We start from the raw sequence: 20,136 nt of genomic DNA on the forward strand, positions 1-20,136 counted from the left end.
TTTTCTAAATATCTCACTGTTAGTAATGATTACACGTTGTTCTGATTGATTCTGTTACCTATCGTCGTTGTTGCTGCTGCCACCTCTCGTAGCTTAGTGGTAGTGTCGTAGAGTGCTCGTGCGTAACAATTAACCGGGTTCGATTCCCGACGAGGGCGTGAAAGCAGCAACAATTTTTTCTCATTAATTTAAGGTAAAATTTCATTCAAAAATTCAAGGAGGAGGGCAGGGCGTTAAAAATTACTAAAATTCTGCTTACGTAACACTTAAATGACCCCTAACTTTCTAGAAATGTACCTACCATCATCGCCATTTCAGGGTAAAATGTAGCCCTATGTAAATAAAAATGTATTTTAAAAACCTACCGTTTTCAGAATCACTTGAAGTATTTCTGCAATGTTTTGTTCGTGTAGAATTCAAAGCTTTATCTCCATTATCATTATTGTTTATATTCTTTTTCGAATAAAAATCGTGTTCAGTTTTCGCATTGCTGTCTCTATCAGAGAATCGAACATTCAATGAATGATTTTGATTCACCGAATTAGACACAATTACGGACGGTTTACTGTTTTTGTTTTCGTCCAAAACAAACTCACTTTCGATAACTCTTTCATCATCTTTTTCCAAGTTTCTATTGTTGTTATCATTAAATTCTGCCGGTTCCTCGCTAATGCGAAATTTTTTCCCTAGCAAAGGAGTGGAAGAACAGGAACAGGAAGTCGGGACTGATCCCCCGGAACAATCGCTTATCCCGCTATCACTCCTTTCGCAAAAGCTTTTTGAGTGTTTAGATCCATCTTTGCTAATAACGATTTCGGTTAATGATTTTCCAACGTCTTTTTCAATTTTGTCATAATTGTTGTTCTCTTCCAACGGGAATGCATTGTTTGTGTCTTTCTCTGTTTCGTTCAATGCTAAAATATCGATACGTAATGGAGATTCATCAAAGGCATTGGTTCGAGACAGAGTTGTCGTGGTGTTGGTGTCGCTCTCATCCTCACTTACGCTCAACATTTTTCCTAAAATTGCGGAAGTGGGAGATCTGGTTCTGTTGGGGCTCAAGTTCTTCCTGCTGGCCGAAAGTGTCGCCATTCTGCCGACAGCTCGGATGGCATTGCCTGTTTTCTGACGAATCAGAGCAAAAAGCAAACGCATGCAAAATCAAAACATAAAACACTCGAAAACAAATTGATAATAAAACCTGTATTAAAAAACAATGTCAAACAGTTAAAACAAAAGAATTCTAAACAGTTAAAACAAAAGAATTCTAAACAACGAAAACACAAGAATTCCAAAGTTGACAAAACACAAGAATCGCAAACAGTTGAAAAGCGCTTACCTGCCATTTTCTTCGTATAATAAACTTCTTGAGTTTGTCGGTAGAGAGGACAGTGGTGTTTTGGTGAGAGGTGGGATCTAACCATTTGTGTTTCAGACAACTTTCCGCTGACATTCTATTTCTGGAAGAAGAAAGAAAGATTAAAAAACTTTTGTTTAATAAAAGTCTAAAATTAAACTCACTCTTTTCTTTTGACGAGCAAAGCACTGATAAAGTCCTGCGCATTTTGCGAAATAGCTTCGAACGCTTCTTCGTCAAAATCGAACTCTGCTCGTGTTATATTCGCAAATGTTTCAGCATCATTGTCGCCCATGAACGGTGACAGTCCTGACAATCTAAGTACATAATTATGTAATGTCACATCGTAACCCGAGAGGACTCAAATACAACAGGTGGCATGTTTTTTGAACGAGTTTTAGATGAGCGCGTGAGCAAGTGTCACAATCATGTTCAATTCAGCATACATAAAGCCAGGAATAATTTTAGATCCTATATCCTATACATCGAAGACGCCATCAACATCATTAAAGACAGTACAACTGTAGGGATACATGTGCAAGGGCAAAAGATTAGTATGCTTAGATTTGCAGATGATATAGCAGTGTTAGCATCTAGCAAGCAGGACCTAGAGATAGCTTTAAATAAAATGGAAGCGGTCCTGACAGATCAGTACTGTATGAAAATAAATAAAAGTAAAACTAAAATACTGATATGCAAGGGAAGAAAAAGTAGGGAAAGAGCGAAGAGGCATGAAGGTCTAGTCAGAGACATATTAGAGGCAGAAACAGGAGTTAGGAGGGGTAAAGGTAGACCTAGATTAGATTACTGTTCGCAAATAGTTAAGGATGTGGGTTGTTCTAGTTTTAGGGAAATGCGAAGTTTAGCTCAGGATAGGAAAGAGTGGAGGTACGTGTCCAACCAGTCTTCGGACTGATGACCTTATAATGATGATGATGTGATGTCCCTTTATGCATATAAGAATGATTCAAAGATGTGATTTATTTGAAGTACTGAATATACATTTTTGCCATTACAAGTTTTGCTAGCATCACCGGTCAAGCATTATATAAAATGACGAATGAAAGTTGCTCACATTGGCCATTGAAGGTATTAGAAGCTTTAAACGGGAACAAAGAGACATTTCATGAATGCCTTCTAATTCTTTAACTGAAGAGAGCCCAAAAAAATCTAAACTCCTTGGAAATGGATAATCTAAAATATTGTATCGATATTGTTTTCCGGATTCAATATCATGGTCCATGGAATTTTGAAGTTCCAAATTGATATCAGCACCTGCCAAATCACCATTTATCGTACTGTTCGCAAGTAACTGCGAAATTTTATGAATTACGACAAAACAGCCCGCAAAACAATATTTTCGTTCATAATCACCCTACGACTCATTCCAAAAACATTTTGCCTGGTAATAAAGAGCAGTCTAGTACTAATAGATACTTACAAAACGTAGCATATGACGCCTACTGACCACATATCTGACTCGACACCAATGGGTTCATAATTAATGATTTCTGGTGGTATAAATTCTGGGGTACCAAAGAGGACACGAACGGGGTTGTTAGGATCCAGTTTCTGGGCAAGTCCGAAATCGATTATTTTAATTTCGTGAGAAGTTCTAGTATGACACATGATGTTTTCAGGTTTCAAATCCAAATGGACTATGTTTTGGCTATGCATGTAGGATGCACCTTCACAAATTTGGCGCATGAATAATATACAGTCTTTTTCAGTCAATGTGAAGTCGTCCGCCACCACACGTTCAAACAATTCACCGCCCGATATGCTAAAAAAAAATTAAAATTTAACAATGTTAATATAAAATATTAATTTGAAAATTAATTTTTTGAATTTTTTACCCACTACACGCTACCTCAAATTAATGAGGGAAAAATTGTTGCTGTTGTCAGTCACACCCCCGCCGGGAATCGAACCCGGGACCTTTGGCTTTACGCACCAATATGTTCTGACCACTACGAGAGGTGACAACAGCAACAACGACCAACCGACCTACACGGCTAACGATCCGTCGAANTTTCAGATTAATATTTCATATTAAACTAACTCACTTCTAAAAGTTTTCTAAAATTGTATGTATGTTTAACAATGTTATTTTACAAAGTCAAACAATTATCTTTAACTTACTATTCGGTGACCATAATCGTTTCTCGTGGATTTTCAAATGCAGACTTGAGTTGAAGCAACTTTTTGTGTCTGAGTTGGTTCATAATGTTGATTTCTTCTTGGACCTTCTCCCTATCTTTCGACGTACGACATCTTATGAATTTGGCGGCATATTTGTGACCTGTCGATTTCTCGGTTACTTTATGAACAATGCCGTATCGTCCTTTACCCAATTCTTCCAAAACTTCGTAACGATTTTTGAATTCCGAACCGGGTTCCAAAGAAACTTCCTGAGGTTCAAACGTGAACGAATCATCTACAAGTTTTTAAATTTAAATAAGCAAAATTCCAGATTTATACAGGGTCATTTTTCGTCCTCGACCACATAAGAGATCTTCAGGGCTGTTCTGATCCATACAATGAGTAGGTAATCAGAAAAAGCCCTGACGTTTTCTCATAAGTCAAACGTTGTCAAGAAGAGGAATACTTTACCTTCGTCCATAGTTCGTACAATGTCAGATTCCAGACTTGGAGAACTGGCACCGTGGATGTTGATGGCACGAACTCTGAATAAATATTTGGTATTGGGCTGAAGACCCTGCACCACGTAGCTAAGGGAATGGCAATTTTTAACAGCAGTAATCCAGTTTTTGCTGTCTCCAGAGGTATATTCTACTGCAAAACCTTCTACAATTCTACCCCCATCGTATGGCGAACTGCTCCAAGCGACAGAAACGGAACTCTTTGAGAGAACGGAAACGGACGGTTTTCCACTAGGAGGATCAGGACAACCTGGCAAATGAATAAGAATGTTCTTCTTAACTCGTAATTTACAGAAAATCAACCCAAAAATTTTGTATTCAATATAACAACATTTACTTGACCGCTTTTGAGGTGAATCTTACTTTAAAAACCCTCTAGGCGAATCGAAAACCCTAAACATATTGGAAATAACCGATGGATTTCTACCAGTGTACCTGCAGACACACACGTAGGTAAATTAAATCAGTTTTATCGAAACCGAACAATTAATGATTAACTGTAATGCCGCAGATAGACCCACACAGACGTATAGACTTTATTACACGTGCTTTCTGTACACGCGACCCGTCCTGATAAATTGGAGGATTAACAAAATAGCTGAACTAAATGAAAAATTGTTTTTACTTAGAATTTTACCCACATTAACATTCACGTTTCGATACCATTAAGCAGTCTACAGAGTAAATACATTGTTGATAAACTTACAATTAAATGCTTTATTGAAATTATACTTTGACACTTTCTTCATACGTATGAAGAAAATTTTAGCATTACATTATTAATCATTCTAATTAATATCATATTCTATTAACTACCCAATCGATCATCATGAAATAGGGTGCCTTTTATCCAGAGAAAATACTTTTCCCGAGGATTAGAAAGAAATTAGTTTTAAGTGGTCGATTTCAGACCTTAATTACCCAACCGATCATTATGAAATAGCGTACCTTTTATCCAGAAAAGATATACTGTTCTCGAAGGATAGAAAAATTAGTTCAATGTGGTTGATTTCACGCCTTAAGTACTCAATCGATCATCATGAATTTTTGTAGACACATTGACAAGGGTACAGAAAAGGATGTGGGGTACATTTTATCCAAAAAAAATCGGTTGTCTGTAAAGTCGGTTTACTGACGATAGTTGAACGTGACAACGTCATAAGAAAATACTGATGGAATGGTTTCATTTTTCAAAAGAAAATTTTAATTTTATTTGTTTGATAGATATTTTGTATGGATATAGAGAAGGAGGTAAATGGAAATGTATTATTGTATAGCAGCTGTCCACGCGGACGCATCGCTCACTCAAGTAGGAGAGAGACAGATGTCGAACGCTGCCGAACGCGGAGGCCGATTGTGCCTCTTTGTCGCTCGTTCCGCGCTCTCGCTTGCACTTCAAGCCTTAAATGGAACGCCTCAGAGCGAGGTAACGCCGCATGAGTCATGTTTTTTCGTGCGTGCAGCCCGGCTCCATCGAATTATAAGACGTTGTCACGTCAAAAAATACTGTTCCCCAAGAATAAAAAAAAATAGTTTTAAGTGGTCGATTTCAGACTTTAACTATCTAATCGATCATCATGAAATAGTGTATCTTTTATGTAGAAAAGAAATGCTGTTCCTGAAGGATAGAAAAATTAGTCCAATGTGGTTGATTTCACGCCTTAAGTACTCAATCGATTATCATGAAATTTTGTAGACACATTGACAAGGCTACAGAATAGGATGTGGGGTACATTTTATAATACTGTTCCCGAGGAAAAGAAAAATTAGTTTTATGTGGTGGATTTTATAGCTAACTACTCAATCAATCATTATGAAATTTTGTACACACATTAACAGGGGCACAGAAAAGGATGTAGGGTACCCTTTATCCAGAAAAAAAAACTGTTCCCGAAGGATAGAATAATTAGTTATATGTGGTTTACTTCACACCTTAATTACTCAATCGATCATTATGAAATTTTGTAGACACATTTATAGCGTTACAGAAAATGATTTTTTTTATCCAGAAAAAACTGTTCCCAAAGGATAGAATAATTAGTTATATGTGATTTACTTTACACTTTAACTACTCAATCGATCATCATGAAATTTTGTAGACATATTTTTGGGGGTACAGATAAGCACATAGGGTATCTTTCATCCAGAACAAAACATTGTTTCCAATGTTTTTGACAAGTAAATACCTATTTGACTTATACCTACCAACAGTCACGACATTCACAAAACCATAAACAGTCAAGCAAAATGTGAAAATCAAATTTATGTGAAGTAAAAAAAAACATAGTACGTGAACAACAATTAAGTAATTTAAATACACAATTGCATTGATAAAAGAGTAAAATGGGTGTACCTGTGTTTCTGTTGGAATTTTTCTACACTGTTCTTGTTAGATAACTCGCATACATGGTATTGAATTCCTTGTTTCACTTTCACTAATTAATTTAAATATTATTACGAAGATTGCACAACTAATGAAATTTAATAATTAAACTGTTCCTACTAAAACAACTATGTAGTAAATGCATCAATCAATCTCGATGTTAAGAAATTTAATTAACCGTAGGTGTTTTTTAATTATAACATACAAATGAACTTGCAATATGGATATAGGTAATTAAGCGACTGTTTGATTTTCTAAACATTATTTTATGATTAGTCTACCGTTAAGTTCTACTACTAATGATACCTCACGAACAAAACAACTTCTCAAGGTTTTAAGAAAATATGTTTAAAAAAATAAAAAATATGATAAAACACGCGACTGTTATCATGGTTTAATTTATAAGGGTGATAATTTTTTTATAATCCTTTTGTTAAACACGTACGTACTGAAATATCGCTTACAGGGTGTTGTAAGTAATCGAGGAAGTACACAATATATAATTTTACTTTGTGTTATTAAGACGTGGTTTTTCGCGTTACCACATTGATATGATAAAAGTTTATGCATTATCGGCATTTTCACTAAAAACATTGAGTTATTATTTCATCTATATAAATATTTTTTTATTACTTTCGNCACCTCCCAAACACATGCATGATCTGAACACAATTCTAGAGGTATCTTTGACACAGGATAAAGATACAGTAGGTCAGAGCCGGCCGAACCTTGACTTCTACAGTGTATGCAACAGAGAGATATATAGAAACGAGCGATACCTGTCTCTCTTCCTCGTAACTGAGCATAACCGGAAGGTTATGGTTATGGTTCTAGAGAGAAAGAGAGACAGGTATCGTTCGACACTATACCTGTGACACTATACCTATCTCTTTTGGGTCAAAGAGGAAACAGGACGAATATAGATTTGCAAACCTCTCTCATTTGCTCTTGCAGAAGCACCTAGGAGCATTAGGAGTGGAGTTTGACCGTCTCTGCAGTAGATCTCTAGATCTGCTAGAAAAACACTTTTGCAGGTCCTCATAAATTAACTTTATGTGCCCCTGAACAGCCATATACGAATACGGTTCAATGGCTTTGTTGCAGTATAAAGATCGATACAGTAGGTTCACTCTCCAGCCACGCCCATACATTCCTCTCTTGTCGACGCATCACCACGTCAGCTTAGCGAGTGAAGCGTCAGCAGGTGAAGGACGTATGGGTGTGACCAGGAAGTGAGCCTACTGTATAGAATCTTTATACTGTGTCTCTGACACCAATAATTTCGAGAAACTGCATAACAACATTCTTAAATTGAAATGAACGGAACAAACCCAAATACATTTTTGTAATTCATTATCCTCCTCTCTGTCAGATTTCAATATTCACTTACGTAACGTACTTCTTTTTAGTGTGGTGCCATTTACCTTGGTGAGATATCACACAATGATAACAGGGGTCGACTGAATTTTCTTATGATAATTCTGAGAATTCTTTTAACGGATATAGGATTCGTTATAGGGCCTTATGTGTCCTTTAAAACATTCGCAATTATTTCAGCATGTGCCTCGATTATTCCCGTAGTATGTACTTTCTTCATACCGGAATCTCCGTATCATTTAATTAAAAAAGGAAACAAAGATGAAGCCAAAAAGGTGATTAAGAAACTGGCTAATGATGCATCTGATGAAGCCTTTTTTGAAAAAGAGCTTAAAGAAATCGGTTCTTCAGTAGAAAAGGATATGAAAAATAAAGGAACTATTTGTGAACTTCTTACCAAAAAGATTTATAGAAAATCGTTGATTATACACATTTGTAAGTATATATTCTTTTGATAAAGTCATTGATTTAGACTTCCACTATTTCTTGTAGGTATAAAGTTGATATTACATTTTTGTGGTAATGATGTAATTAAATCGTATATGCAAACTATTATTAATGCAACAGGAAGTAGTTTGTCTTCAAGAAATGCTAGTGTTATTTTTGGAATTGTCAATTTTATCGGTGGTAAATATTTTTGTGTATAAACTTAACAATCAATAACAGAAATTAATACGAATATATTTTCAGCTTTGGCTTCCGGACAAGTTGTTGATCGTTTTGGTAGAAGACCCTTGCTCATTGTTTCCTGTTTGTTATGTTCTGTAAGCATGTTCTGTTTAGGATTATATTTTTATCTTCAAGACGTTACTTCTTATAACGTTGACATAATTTCCTGGTTGCCAGTCACCAGTTTGATGCTCTTTGAAGTGTTCGTTGCGATTGGTATTCTCTCCCTGAACTTCATGATTGCCTCAGAATTATATCCAATCAATATAAAGGCTGTCGCTGTGTCCACAGTTACGTTGCTGTCACAAACGTTGGGTTTTGGTGTTCAATTTGCGTTTCAGCCCTTGAACGAAATTTTGGGAGAGTATACTTGCTTGTGGTTCTTCAGTATTTGCTGCTTTCTAGGATTTCTCTTTGCACTCTTCATACTCCCGGAAACAAAGGGAAAATCATTTGATGAAATTCAAAGGATACTTAATCGGCAAAAAAGCGAGAAAGCTATAAATAGTAATAATCATGAAACTGGAAAATTCTGATGTTGTATTATAAACCGTACCGTTGAAATTAAATTTTTATTTATCTGGTTTGTCTTTTATTATGGGCACAATAATGTGTATGATTATTTTGATTTGCGAAAATCGTAGACTTTATATTATGTTTTTCGGCGGGAGATGGGGTGAGTACTCGCATAGCCGCTATCATACCCCTACTGATGAGTACCATGTAATGAGAGGCGAGTCAGAAATGAGTTAAAGGGATGAAACCCTCCCTAATGGTATAAAATTCCCTGTTATTTCCTTCGTTCCCCACATAGGTAGGCCTATTGACTAATTTCATTGTATGTATTAGATATTTACCAATCGTTGTCCAAGACTTTACTGACATAGAGTTCGATTCTATCAAAATTCTAGGTTGGGGTGGTAAAAAATTATTTCGTAATACTCACCTACGTTTTATACGTATATAAAGAACATCTCTGAAAAATTCTCTGGACAAAGAAGTTCGGACTGTGCGTTGACGTCAGCCAACCAATAATTCATCATCATCATAACGTTGTCAGTCCTAAGACTAATGGTTAGACACGCTCCTCCACTCTTCATGCCTGAGAAGGTGTCCTAGAAACCTATCTCGCCAATTCCTTATTGACTTCCACAGAGTCCTCTGTTTTCCTCTTTCTTTCTAACCTTCTCCAGCCACGAGTATCCTCATTATTTGCCTGTAACACCACATTTCGAACGCTTCTAACCTCTTCCATTTTGTCGCGCCTACCGTCCATGTTTCGCACCCGTACAGAGGCGTGCTCCAAACATACACCTTTAATAATCTTATTCGATTTTCTAAATTAACCCTTCGCGAGCATAGAAGTGACTTCTTATTGCCGAAGGCGACTTGACCTTGCTCTATCCTTTGCTTTATATCCTCACTACTCCTTCCTTCCTGACTTGTCTGACTTCCTAGGTACCTTAAATCAACCACTTCTTCTATTTTCCGTCTCTTATTTTTATATTCGCTCTTTCCCTACTTTTGATTCCCTTACATACCAGAATTTTTGTTTTACTTTTATTTATTTTCATACAAATCAGTAATTACTTTTTATCTATTTATTAAAGACACTTTAAATTTCCTAGTGGTTAATATGAAATATTAATTAAATTAAATTAAATTAAAAATTCATTCTCATACCAAATATGAATTTACTAAAACTTTCAAAGTCAGAAAACAAAACTTCGTTACTTATTATAAGCTGCAGGTAAATTTGCTGATAATTGTATTAAATCAGTATCAGTTCAATCTTTCAACAAATAGGTTAAAGGTCCTGCTGAATATTTCAAGTTAGTTTGGTCTGTAACAATCAGTTACTTTACTTACTAAATATTAGCTGAATTGTTTAGCTATTATTTGGTAATTCATAAGAGAATGTTTTAGGCAAATTATTAATGACACTGTAAATTTCAGTGTACCTAGTTAAATACAAAAAATTACTGAAATAATTACCTACTATTTAGACATAATTGAAGACGTAGAACTACATCTACCTTATTTATAAATCTAATCTAGGTCTACCTCTACCCCTCCTAACTCCTGCTTCTGCCTCTAATATATCATGCCTGAGAAGGTGTCCTACCAACCTATTTCGTTCATTTCTTATTAACTTCCATAACGCCCTTTTCTTTCCTAATACTTTTTCCAACATCTCTTCATTTTTAAGATTTTCCTATCCGCAATATTTTCACCGTTCTCCTACAAGACCGCATCATAAACGCGTTTCTTTATGGTACCAATTGGTTTTGTTTTATGTTGAAGTTAATCGTTATTATAGAGACGTTTTTCCTACAAGACTAACTACATACATGTACATATAGACCGAAGCGCAACATGGAATTTGGTACAATTTTTTGATTTTTGTGCTATCGTGTTTAAGGATTAAAAAATAAATAACGTCTGCTCTTAGATATATTACATACTAATTGTAAGTGTAATTACAATTTTCGATGCACTATTGTGGTCTCGAATTTTCTTCTATCTACAAAACGCCAAGAAAAAAATATAATTCTTTGTGAAGGTTTAAAATAAACTAAAGCAATTAAAAATGATAATTCGAAGTGGTCTGTATTCTGTCGAAACTGCCAGACGCGGATCGCGATTTCGATCTTTTTGGATCTCATCAGCGCGTCGTAGGCAGCTCCGACAGAACACAGACCAACNATTATGGTAACGTGCCTATCACGTTGAGGTGAGCTACGCCGGGATTCGTTTCAGCAAGTAGATATCCATATTTTTAAATGGACCTTGCTGGAGCATACGTAATCCTAAAATGTAGCATCGTACTACAGATGGCGCTCACCACGGCATTTGTGGTATTTTCTAAAACGTGCTGTTAAGACAGCAGGTAAAGGTTGGTCTGTGTTCTGTCGGGCTGCCTGCGACGCACTGATGAGATCCAACAATTAAAAATGAAATTTCTTTCGCTGTTTCGTGATTGAAATTAAGTCAAAATGTTTTTAAAAAATTTCGTAATTTTGAATTGTTACAATTAAATTCTGTGATATTACGATGATATTTAAGAGTTACATGAAATTCCCTGGTAAAATGCAGTTTTCTCGGTTTGTGACCACCCTGAGACACGTATACCTATTAAAGGGCCGCTTCATTATTTATTAGTTATTATATAATTGTTTCTTGCATCTGGTGATTTTGTTTTTGGTTTGTTTGGTACTGTTTTATTGCAAGTATTAAGCGTACAATACATACAACAAAAAATGTGTGATGTGAAACAGTACACATACGTGCAGACAGACGTCTGCTGTTTTGAATCTCGAACAGCACGGTTTTTATAGTATCATATAATCGTTTTAATAAAGAACATCGCTAAAACGGGCGTCAAGTGCGTCAGAGTAATTTTCTGTGCTTTTATGCGAACTACCATGCCGGATATTGACTTCTTACGATGAACAATTAGGACTTATATGGACACCATTTCCAAACATGTTGCAAAGACTTATTTGGTGTTTAGTATTACAACGTACGTCAGTTGAAACCGTAATAAAATTATATGTTGCGTTGTCTAAGTGAGAACACGCTTTTTATTGTATGTATTATTTTAATTAAGTATTTATTTATTCAACGAATCCTTGATGCAGCTGTTATTTTTTACATAACGTAATTAACAAGAATATCGTAAACACGCCTTTTTAATTGGTCATGAAAGAATGTTCGTCGGTTCTTTAGGGTTCGTTAGTCCACATGGCAAAAACAGTAACAGCCTTGGAAAATTAATATGCACTTACGATTAAGTAGTAAAAAAAATGAAAACAGAAAAATTTCCTATACGTGTGTGGAAAATAATTAGGCAGATTGTTTATAGCTACTGTAAAATTTTGTGCACCATCTATTAATTATCTACTCAGATTACTCGATCATTTTTCGCCATTAATAAAATATTTTTAGAAGTAGAGGAAGAAACATAACTTAACGGTATAATATAGCTGGTAATAGGGCACATAGAAATTCGAGAATACTTTTAAACACCCTATTAGCAGTCCTTTCAAACGAAACCAAACATGCTACACAATTAAATTAAAACGAGATTCACCCAAGTTACTATTTATTATAAATTGATTTTGCGAACACGTGTTTCATCCACTTGTTAATTTGGATATTATCAACCCGATATCTAAACACTTAATCGACACTCGAGGAGCGAGTAAATTATTGAGAAAACAGGGTAGGAACTCACGTGCATTGGATTATGCTCACTTCTTGAGTGCCGATTAGGAATTTTGTATGCATAAAAGTATCTGCGTGCATTATTGAGTGTCTTAAGGGTCTTCTTAGTAGCAGACTCACGCATGCCTAATATAGATGCTAATTTTTTATGAAGATAAGTTTGCTACCAAGGAGATTTAAATTTTTGTATGTAGACACTCACCAGTAGTTCAAGCAGATATTCCTGTTTAAGCATGCAAAACTCTTAATTGACACTCAAGGAGCGTGTAGGTATGTCGATTCTTAAGAAAACAGAGTAGAAACTCACATGCATTGGATTATTCTCGCTCCTTGAGTGCCGATTAGGAATTTTGTATGCATAAAAGTATCTGCGTGCATTATTGAGTGTACATTCAAGAATAAGGGTCTTTTTGGTAGCAGTCTCACGCATACCTAATATAGATGCTAATTTTTTAGGGAGATAAGTTTGCTACCAAGGAGATTTAAATTTTTGTATGTAGACACTCACCAGTAGTTCAAGCAGATATTCCTGTTTAAGCATGCAAAACTATTAGTTGACACTCGAGGAGTGTGTAGGTATGTAGATCCTTAAGAAAACAGAGTAGAAACTCACATGCATTGAATTATTCTCGCTCCTTGAGTGCCGATTAGGAATTTTGTATGCATAAAAGGATCTGCGTGCATTATTGAGTTCCTACATTCAAAAATAGGACTCTTCTTAATAGCAGACTCACGCATACCTAATATAGATGCTAATTTTTTATGAAGATAAGTTTGCTACAAAAGAGATTCATATTTTTGTTAAGTACACACTCATCAGTAGTTCAAGCGGATACTTCTGTTCAAGCATACAAAAATCTTAGTCGACACTCAAAAACCGTGTAGGTATGTAGCTCCTTAACAAAACAGAGTAGAAACTCACATGCATTGGATTATTCTTGCTCCTTGAGTGCCGATTAGGAATTTTGTATGAATAAGAGTATCTGCTTGTATTATTGAGTACCTAAATTTCAAAATAAGAGCAGACTCACGCATACATAATATAGATGCCCATTTTTTATGAAAATATGTTTGCTATCAAAGAGATTCATATCTTTGTAAGTAGGCACTCATCAGTAGCTCAAGCGGATACTCCTGTTTAAGCATACAAAAGTTTTAGTCGACACTCAAGGAGTGTGTAGGTATGCAAATCCTTAAGAATACAGAGTATAAACTCACTTGCATTGGATTATTCTCGCTCCTTGAGTGCCGATTAGGAATTTTGTATGCATAAAAGGATCTGCGTGCATTATTAAGTTCCTACATTCAAAAATAGGACTCTTCTTAATAGCAGACTCACGCATACCTAATATAGATGCTAATTTTTTATGAAGATAAGTTTGCTACCAAAGAAATTCATATTTTTGTTAAGTACGCACTCATCAGTAGTTCAAGATGATACTTCTATTCAAGCATACAAACATGTTAGTCGACACTCAAAAACCGTGTAGTATGTAGCTCCTTAAGAAAACAGAGTAGAAACTCACATGCATTGGATTATTCTTGCTCCTTGAGTGCCGATTAGGAATTTTGTATGCATAACAGTATCAGCTTGCAGTATTGAGTGCCTACATTCAAGAATAAGGCTCTTCTTAGTGGCAGATTCACGCATACCTAATATAGATGTCCATTTTTTATGAAGATAAGTTTGCTACTAAGGAGATTCATGTTTTTGTAAGTATACAAAACTTTAAGTGAGCACTCAAGGAGTGAGTATATCCTCGAGGAAAGACAGTAAACACTCAGCTGTTTAAGACTTTGCTCGCATTTTTATTAATTTTAAATGAAAGCATTCATCTTTTCCATGCATCCAATGTGTCAAATGTGTTTTATCCGATGTTGAATCACTATGTTTGGTATTAGTTTCAAGAAAAGCGATAGTCACCGACGAACAGGTGGACACATTAATCCACTTTTTGTATTAAAATAAATTATTCTAATGCTCTGTAATTTCCATCTTTTTAAACGTTGCAAAATTATTATCTTCTTCAAGGCTGTGACATGGAGCTTTACGGGTAGAAAAATTACATTTATTGCGTACAAATATGAACTGAGCAAACAATTAATCTAATCAAATATTTGATTGAATTTTCAACTAAATGATAAACACCTAAGTCTTTTGTGTATTTTAGAGGTATTCACGTAATGTAACTTATGTTGACAGTGCGTATATCTATGTATGTTATTAAACAAAGAAATTCATTTGAGAAAACAAGATATACCTATCCCACTTATTCGCAATTCTTTTGTTTTAAACGAATTCATGCATTATATTTTCAATAAATTTCCGATACATTTAGTTCTTTAATACCTAATTTTTTTATTAGGTAAAGAGCATTTAATAGTTGACTATATTTTATATCGTATAGTATAAAGCGTATCGAGTATGTTTACAACAAAATGTTCCTACAAATCTCGCTTATTTGCAAAGTAATTGTTTGCATACACAAGCAAAAAATTCTCAGTCTCTAACAATAAGTTTTAATGACAAAATAAAAATGTACATAGCCTGCTATATTTTATTGATTTCTCCGTCAAGTATTTTTTTTTCAGATTTCTGTTGTTTTCTTTTTGTACTCTGTAATCAAATATATTTTGATGTTGTTTAATGAACCTCTTTTTTTTACTCATCGGTACGTTATAACGGAGTTTTAATGTTCTTTATTATAATTTGTAACTTTTATAACTAGTATTTAAGTAGGTATAAAAAGAAATGTTTATGTACCTATTAAAACTTTTTATTCTTAAGGAATTTAACTATATACACATCTAATATTATGCAAATTGATACGACTGTGATTCACACGAGACACAATGAATCGCCTCAAATATTTATAAGTATATGTATACAGATACAAGAGGTCAATGATACTTGTGATGTGACGGTAAAAAAGAACTGGAGAGTCACATTTTTGTAATAATCCATGAGTAACAAATGTTTTTACTAACAAGCTTGCTTTATATTTCCATAATAACCAGGCAGTTACGATTAATCACATTTCCAAATTATCTATCCATTGAGACACTTTGAATCTTTGAGGGTTTTTAATGCATCAGTTAATTAACTTTATCCAATACAGATATCCTCAAATTAATGAGAAAAAATTTTCTTAGGGTATTGATGCGTAAAACTAGGGGTTCGAGTTCAATTCCCGGTTAACTATCATTTTGGAAGCCTGCGCCCATGAAAATAGAAGTATTCTTAAAATAAAGTTCTCCTGAATTAGAACCGAGTAGGTACGTTTTGGGTTCTGTGCTCGGACGGTCATTTATCATTATAAGGTCGTCAGTCCTAAGACTGGTTGGGCACGCACCTCCATTCTTTCCTATCGTGAGTTAATCTTCGCATTTCCCTAAAACTAGAACAATCCACATCCTTGACTATTTGCGAACAGTAATCTAATCTAGGTCTACCTCTACTCCTCCTAACTCCCGTCTCTGCTTCTAATGTCTCTGACCAGTTCTTCATTCCTAAGAAGGTGTCCTACCAAGCTATCTCGCCTATTTTTATCGACTTCCATATTCCTATTCTTTCTAATACTTCTTCGTTTCTAACCTTCTTTGTCCATGGTATCCTCACCATTCGCCTGTAACACCACACTTCGAACGCTTCTAACCTTTTCTTTTAGGCCGTGCCCACCGTACATGTTTTGCACCCGCACAGCGCCGCGCTCTAAACATACATCTTTAACAATCTTTTTCGAATTTCTAAATTAATCGTTCGGTTCGCGATCATAGAAGTGACTTGAAGGCGACTCGACCCCGAGCTATCCTTTGCTTTATATACCAAAATCAGTCACCCGAGATAAAAATGTTCAGTCTCACAGAGTCTTTGAAAGCGAGACTCGAGTCTCCGTCTCTCATCGTGTCTCTTTGGTGTCGCTGAAAGAGATTGTTGAGAGACTGTCAAAAAAAATGTTTAGCGTTTCTGAACGAGAGACTCGAGTCGCTCATACAGAGATCCTCATTTCGTATCCAGTCTCTGAACGAGAGACTCGAATCTCTAAACGAGAGGCTCGAATCATTCAATAAGTGGTGTCTCGATAGACATGGTTAAAATTTTCTAAGTTCAACTTATTTCAGAGATCCCAGTCTTTCTACGAGAGTCTCNAAAAGGTGTTATACAACAACAATTACAATAATGCATTGATACTATCTACAGTTTTATTTGCAACAACGATTATGAAACCAGTATTTAAGAATGAAAGGTTTTCTTTTAATGAAGCTACGGATATGGACGAAAATAACCATCTAAAATTTAAAAACCTAAGTAAACGTTTAGGCACCCTTCGTGTTGACCACATTCAGAGATATTTTCTCCTTGATTTCTAGTGATGGGCAAAATTAGACGAAGACACAATAATAATTTAGTGTTAAAATCTAGTACAGAAAACTGAAAATTTGAAATACCTACTAAAGGAAAGAATATACAGTAGAACCTCGATAAGATGAAGGGAAATGTAAAATAATTTGAGTTATTGAGACTTCTACTTACTAAGGGTTTAAGTTTAAGCTTTAAAATTATGGATTTCCAGTGATTTAGCAAATTCTTCAGCTTTTTCCTTTAGCATAGGTCCACTGACACTAATGTTTTTACATATTTCTACACTGTCTAAACCATGTAAACAAGCATTTTTCTAAATTACGAAATTCAGCAATTCTTTGTTTTTTACATAGAAGATTTTCTCCCGATTCAAACCACTTTTCACTGCTTACTAAGGTACAATGCCAAAATTATTCGTGTAAGTTATAGAGGGTTTTTATTTTAAGTAAACGAGGTTTTAGACTCCTAGGGAAAGCGAACACAAAATTTTATGAATTTGTAGAGGTAATTACGTTATCGATGTTTAAGTTATGAAGGTTCTACTGTATTAAAGTTGCTTCAAATAGTTTAACTCATAAATCCGCAGGAAGTAATAATTTTTCGTTTAGTTTTGATCTTAGTCTTGCATATTTGGTTTTGGTTTTAGTCTTGGTCTTGTTCGTTCGGTCTTGGTTTTAGTCTTGCTAGTATAAAGACAGTCTTGGTCTTACATTTCCGAAAATGCAAGTTAAATTTTTTTTATTTTGCTCATCTTTACTGATTTCAAGGGCGAAAGCGCAACAATCCCTTTGGGGTAAGAAATCTCAATTACTCTTTATTTGAAAAGGATTTTGCAATCTTGCGTGTGGTTCGTGCTCAGGAAGAATCCCGCACTTTCTTCCCTTGACGCCTACTGTAGACTGACGATGACAAAGAGAATTATGTGAAATTATTTTTTTTTGTTAAACAAATGAATTTTTACCTTCTACTGATACGGACGAATACTGGCTATCTGCACCAGAAGTGTTTTCCACGACAATCTCATATTTTCCACTATCATCTGCAATGATATTTTGTAATAAAAGGCAAGAAGCACCGTTGCTGCATGTGATGCATGTTCTCTTATCGTTTTTCAACTCTTTGCCCTGAAATAAAATAATAATAAATCAACATTAATGAACGGTTATAGAAAAACACCAGCAATACGTAATGGTCATAAATCAAAGATAAAGATAAAATTTCATGCACTTATTAAACAATGGAAAATAAAACGAAGGGCAATTAGACATTAAATGAAATAAATGAACCGCAATTTTCCTATAATATACCCATATATGTTTAAAGAGAGAGAAAGTTTAAATTTAATTTGGTGCAATTACGCAAAATGTAATTTCAAAATCAAAGCAGTATTAGGGTTAAAAGTATACTATTTTTTTAAAAAAAACACAGCCGACGTTTCGGCCTTAGTTATTGGGCTTTCTCAAGGCTAGTTTTATATAGTTAAAACTTCTACCCCTCCTAATCCCCGTTTCTGCCCCTCATATGTCTCTAACTAGATCTTCATGCCTGAGACGGTGTCCTCTTAACCTATCCCGCCTATTTCTCATTAATACAACCTAACCTAACCTAACCTATACCGCCTATTTCTCATTGACTTCCACAGAGTCCTCTGTACTATTCTTTCTAATACCTCTTCATTTCTAACCCTCTCTATCCACGTTATCCTCACCATTCGCCGGTAACACCACATTTCGAACGCATCTAACCTTTAACTTTTTTCCCGCGCCCACTGTCCATGTTTCGCAGCCGTACAGCGCCGCGCTTAAAACATACACCTTTAACAATCTTTTTCAAATTTCTAAATTAAGCGTTCTCGAGCATAGAAGTGACTTCTTATTATTGAAGACAACTCGACCCGGCGCTATCCTCTGCTTTAAATCCCTACTACTCCTTCCGTCCTGACTTATCTGACTTTCAAGATACCTAAAATCGACTACTTCTTTTGCATACCAGTATTTTTGTTTGTAAATTTAATTACTTTTTTCAAATCTTGTGATTAACAGGTATACCTTGTACCACAATTAGCAAATATATGAATAAAATGGTGTTACCCTATTATTCTTTTTTTATTCAAGCTTTTTGATAATAACTAAGACTGGGCTATGTGTTGCCAAAGGATTGTCAAAACCTTTTTGGTCATACCTTGTATATTTCTGCGCTATAACTTCTAAAATTACCTAATGGGTAATTATTAATATCATTTTTAACAGATACCTACATGTTATTTTTTTTAATATTTAAATTATTAAGCATAAATTATTTAATTGATACAGGGTATATTCCACCCGGATACTAAAGAAAACAAACTGTACATAGTAAATTGTTCTTAAATATTTTTATTACAAAACTGCTCCTCTTTCTAAACTTAATAAAACGTATTATTATTGTATTTGCACACTACGAGTTTGTCCTACGTTATCGTTAGAGGTCAAGATAAAATCAACAAGATCGAGATCGACCTGGTAGAAGAAAGGCGGAGTGCCGGGTGAAGAAGGTAAAAAAACTGAAACTATTTGTTTATCAGTTATAACATGAATAAATCTCTATCCCAGAATTCATAAAAAGTAAAGACAAAATTGTGCAGTTGAGTGGTGACAGTGCCAAAAAGACGTGTGTGTTTTATGTTCAGCAGACGAGCTTTACCATCATAACTTCATCAGATATTATAACAGGTAATGAATTAATTAATTAACACATATTTTACTATGTTATGTTTGTACTTGAATTTCATTTTGTGTTTCGTGCATTTAGATTTAGATTGCGGCATGTCTACAAATATTAAATCCCCCGTATTGATACGACCCAATAATAACTGATAAGGGATAAAAATATACATATAATTATTAAATTAATATAATATAGGTCATATGTAGCTTTTCTTTTTGTATTCTAAATGCCTACATATTATTTATTTACGAACAGTTTGTATTGTGTGAAAGTCTTTGTCATTACAACTAAATTGAAATTCCTAGTGGTTAATATGAAATATTAATTAAATTAAATTAAATTAAAAATTCATTCTCATACCAAATATGAATTTACTAAAACTTTCAAAGTC

General features: G+C 34.8%; 2 protein-coding genes across 2 annotated transcripts in view; one reads left to right on the plus strand and one right to left on the minus strand.

Annotated features, from left to right (window-relative positions):
* The window catches only part of LOC108741471, a 100,129-nt gene that overhangs the window by 2,043 nt on the left and 77,950 nt on the right, over positions 1-20,136 (minus strand). The window contains exons 26-32 of the mRNA XM_025977290.1: positions 18,001-18,163; positions 3,971-4,270; positions 3,500-3,794; positions 2,799-3,140; positions 1,522-1,674; positions 1,340-1,460; positions 366-1,125 (exon numbers count right to left, since the gene is read on the minus strand). Coding sequence (XP_025833075.1) covers positions 366-1,125; positions 1,340-1,460; positions 1,522-1,674; positions 2,799-3,140; positions 3,500-3,794; positions 3,971-4,270; positions 18,001-18,163 — 2,134 coding nt within the window. The remainder of the gene's footprint in view (positions 1-365; positions 1,126-1,339; positions 1,461-1,521; positions 1,675-2,798; positions 3,141-3,499; positions 3,795-3,970; positions 4,271-18,000; positions 18,164-20,136) is intronic.
* LOC108740449 (facilitated trehalose transporter Tret1-like) lies at positions 7,071-9,032 on the plus strand. Its single transcript, XM_025977296.1, has 3 exons — positions 7,071-8,215; positions 8,273-8,407; positions 8,471-9,032. Exons 1-3 carry the CDS (start codon positions 7,876-7,878, stop codon positions 8,983-8,985), a joined length of 990 nt encoding a protein of 329 aa, XP_025833081.1. The 5' UTR covers positions 7,071-7,875; the 3' UTR covers positions 8,986-9,032.

The sequence above is a fragment of the Agrilus planipennis genome, unplaced genomic scaffold, assembly GCF_000699045.2.
Source record: "Agrilus planipennis isolate EAB-ADULT unplaced genomic scaffold, Apla_2.0 scaffold24, whole genome shotgun sequence".
In the NCBI taxonomy this organism is placed as follows: domain Eukaryota; kingdom Metazoa; phylum Arthropoda; class Insecta; order Coleoptera; family Buprestidae; genus Agrilus; species Agrilus planipennis.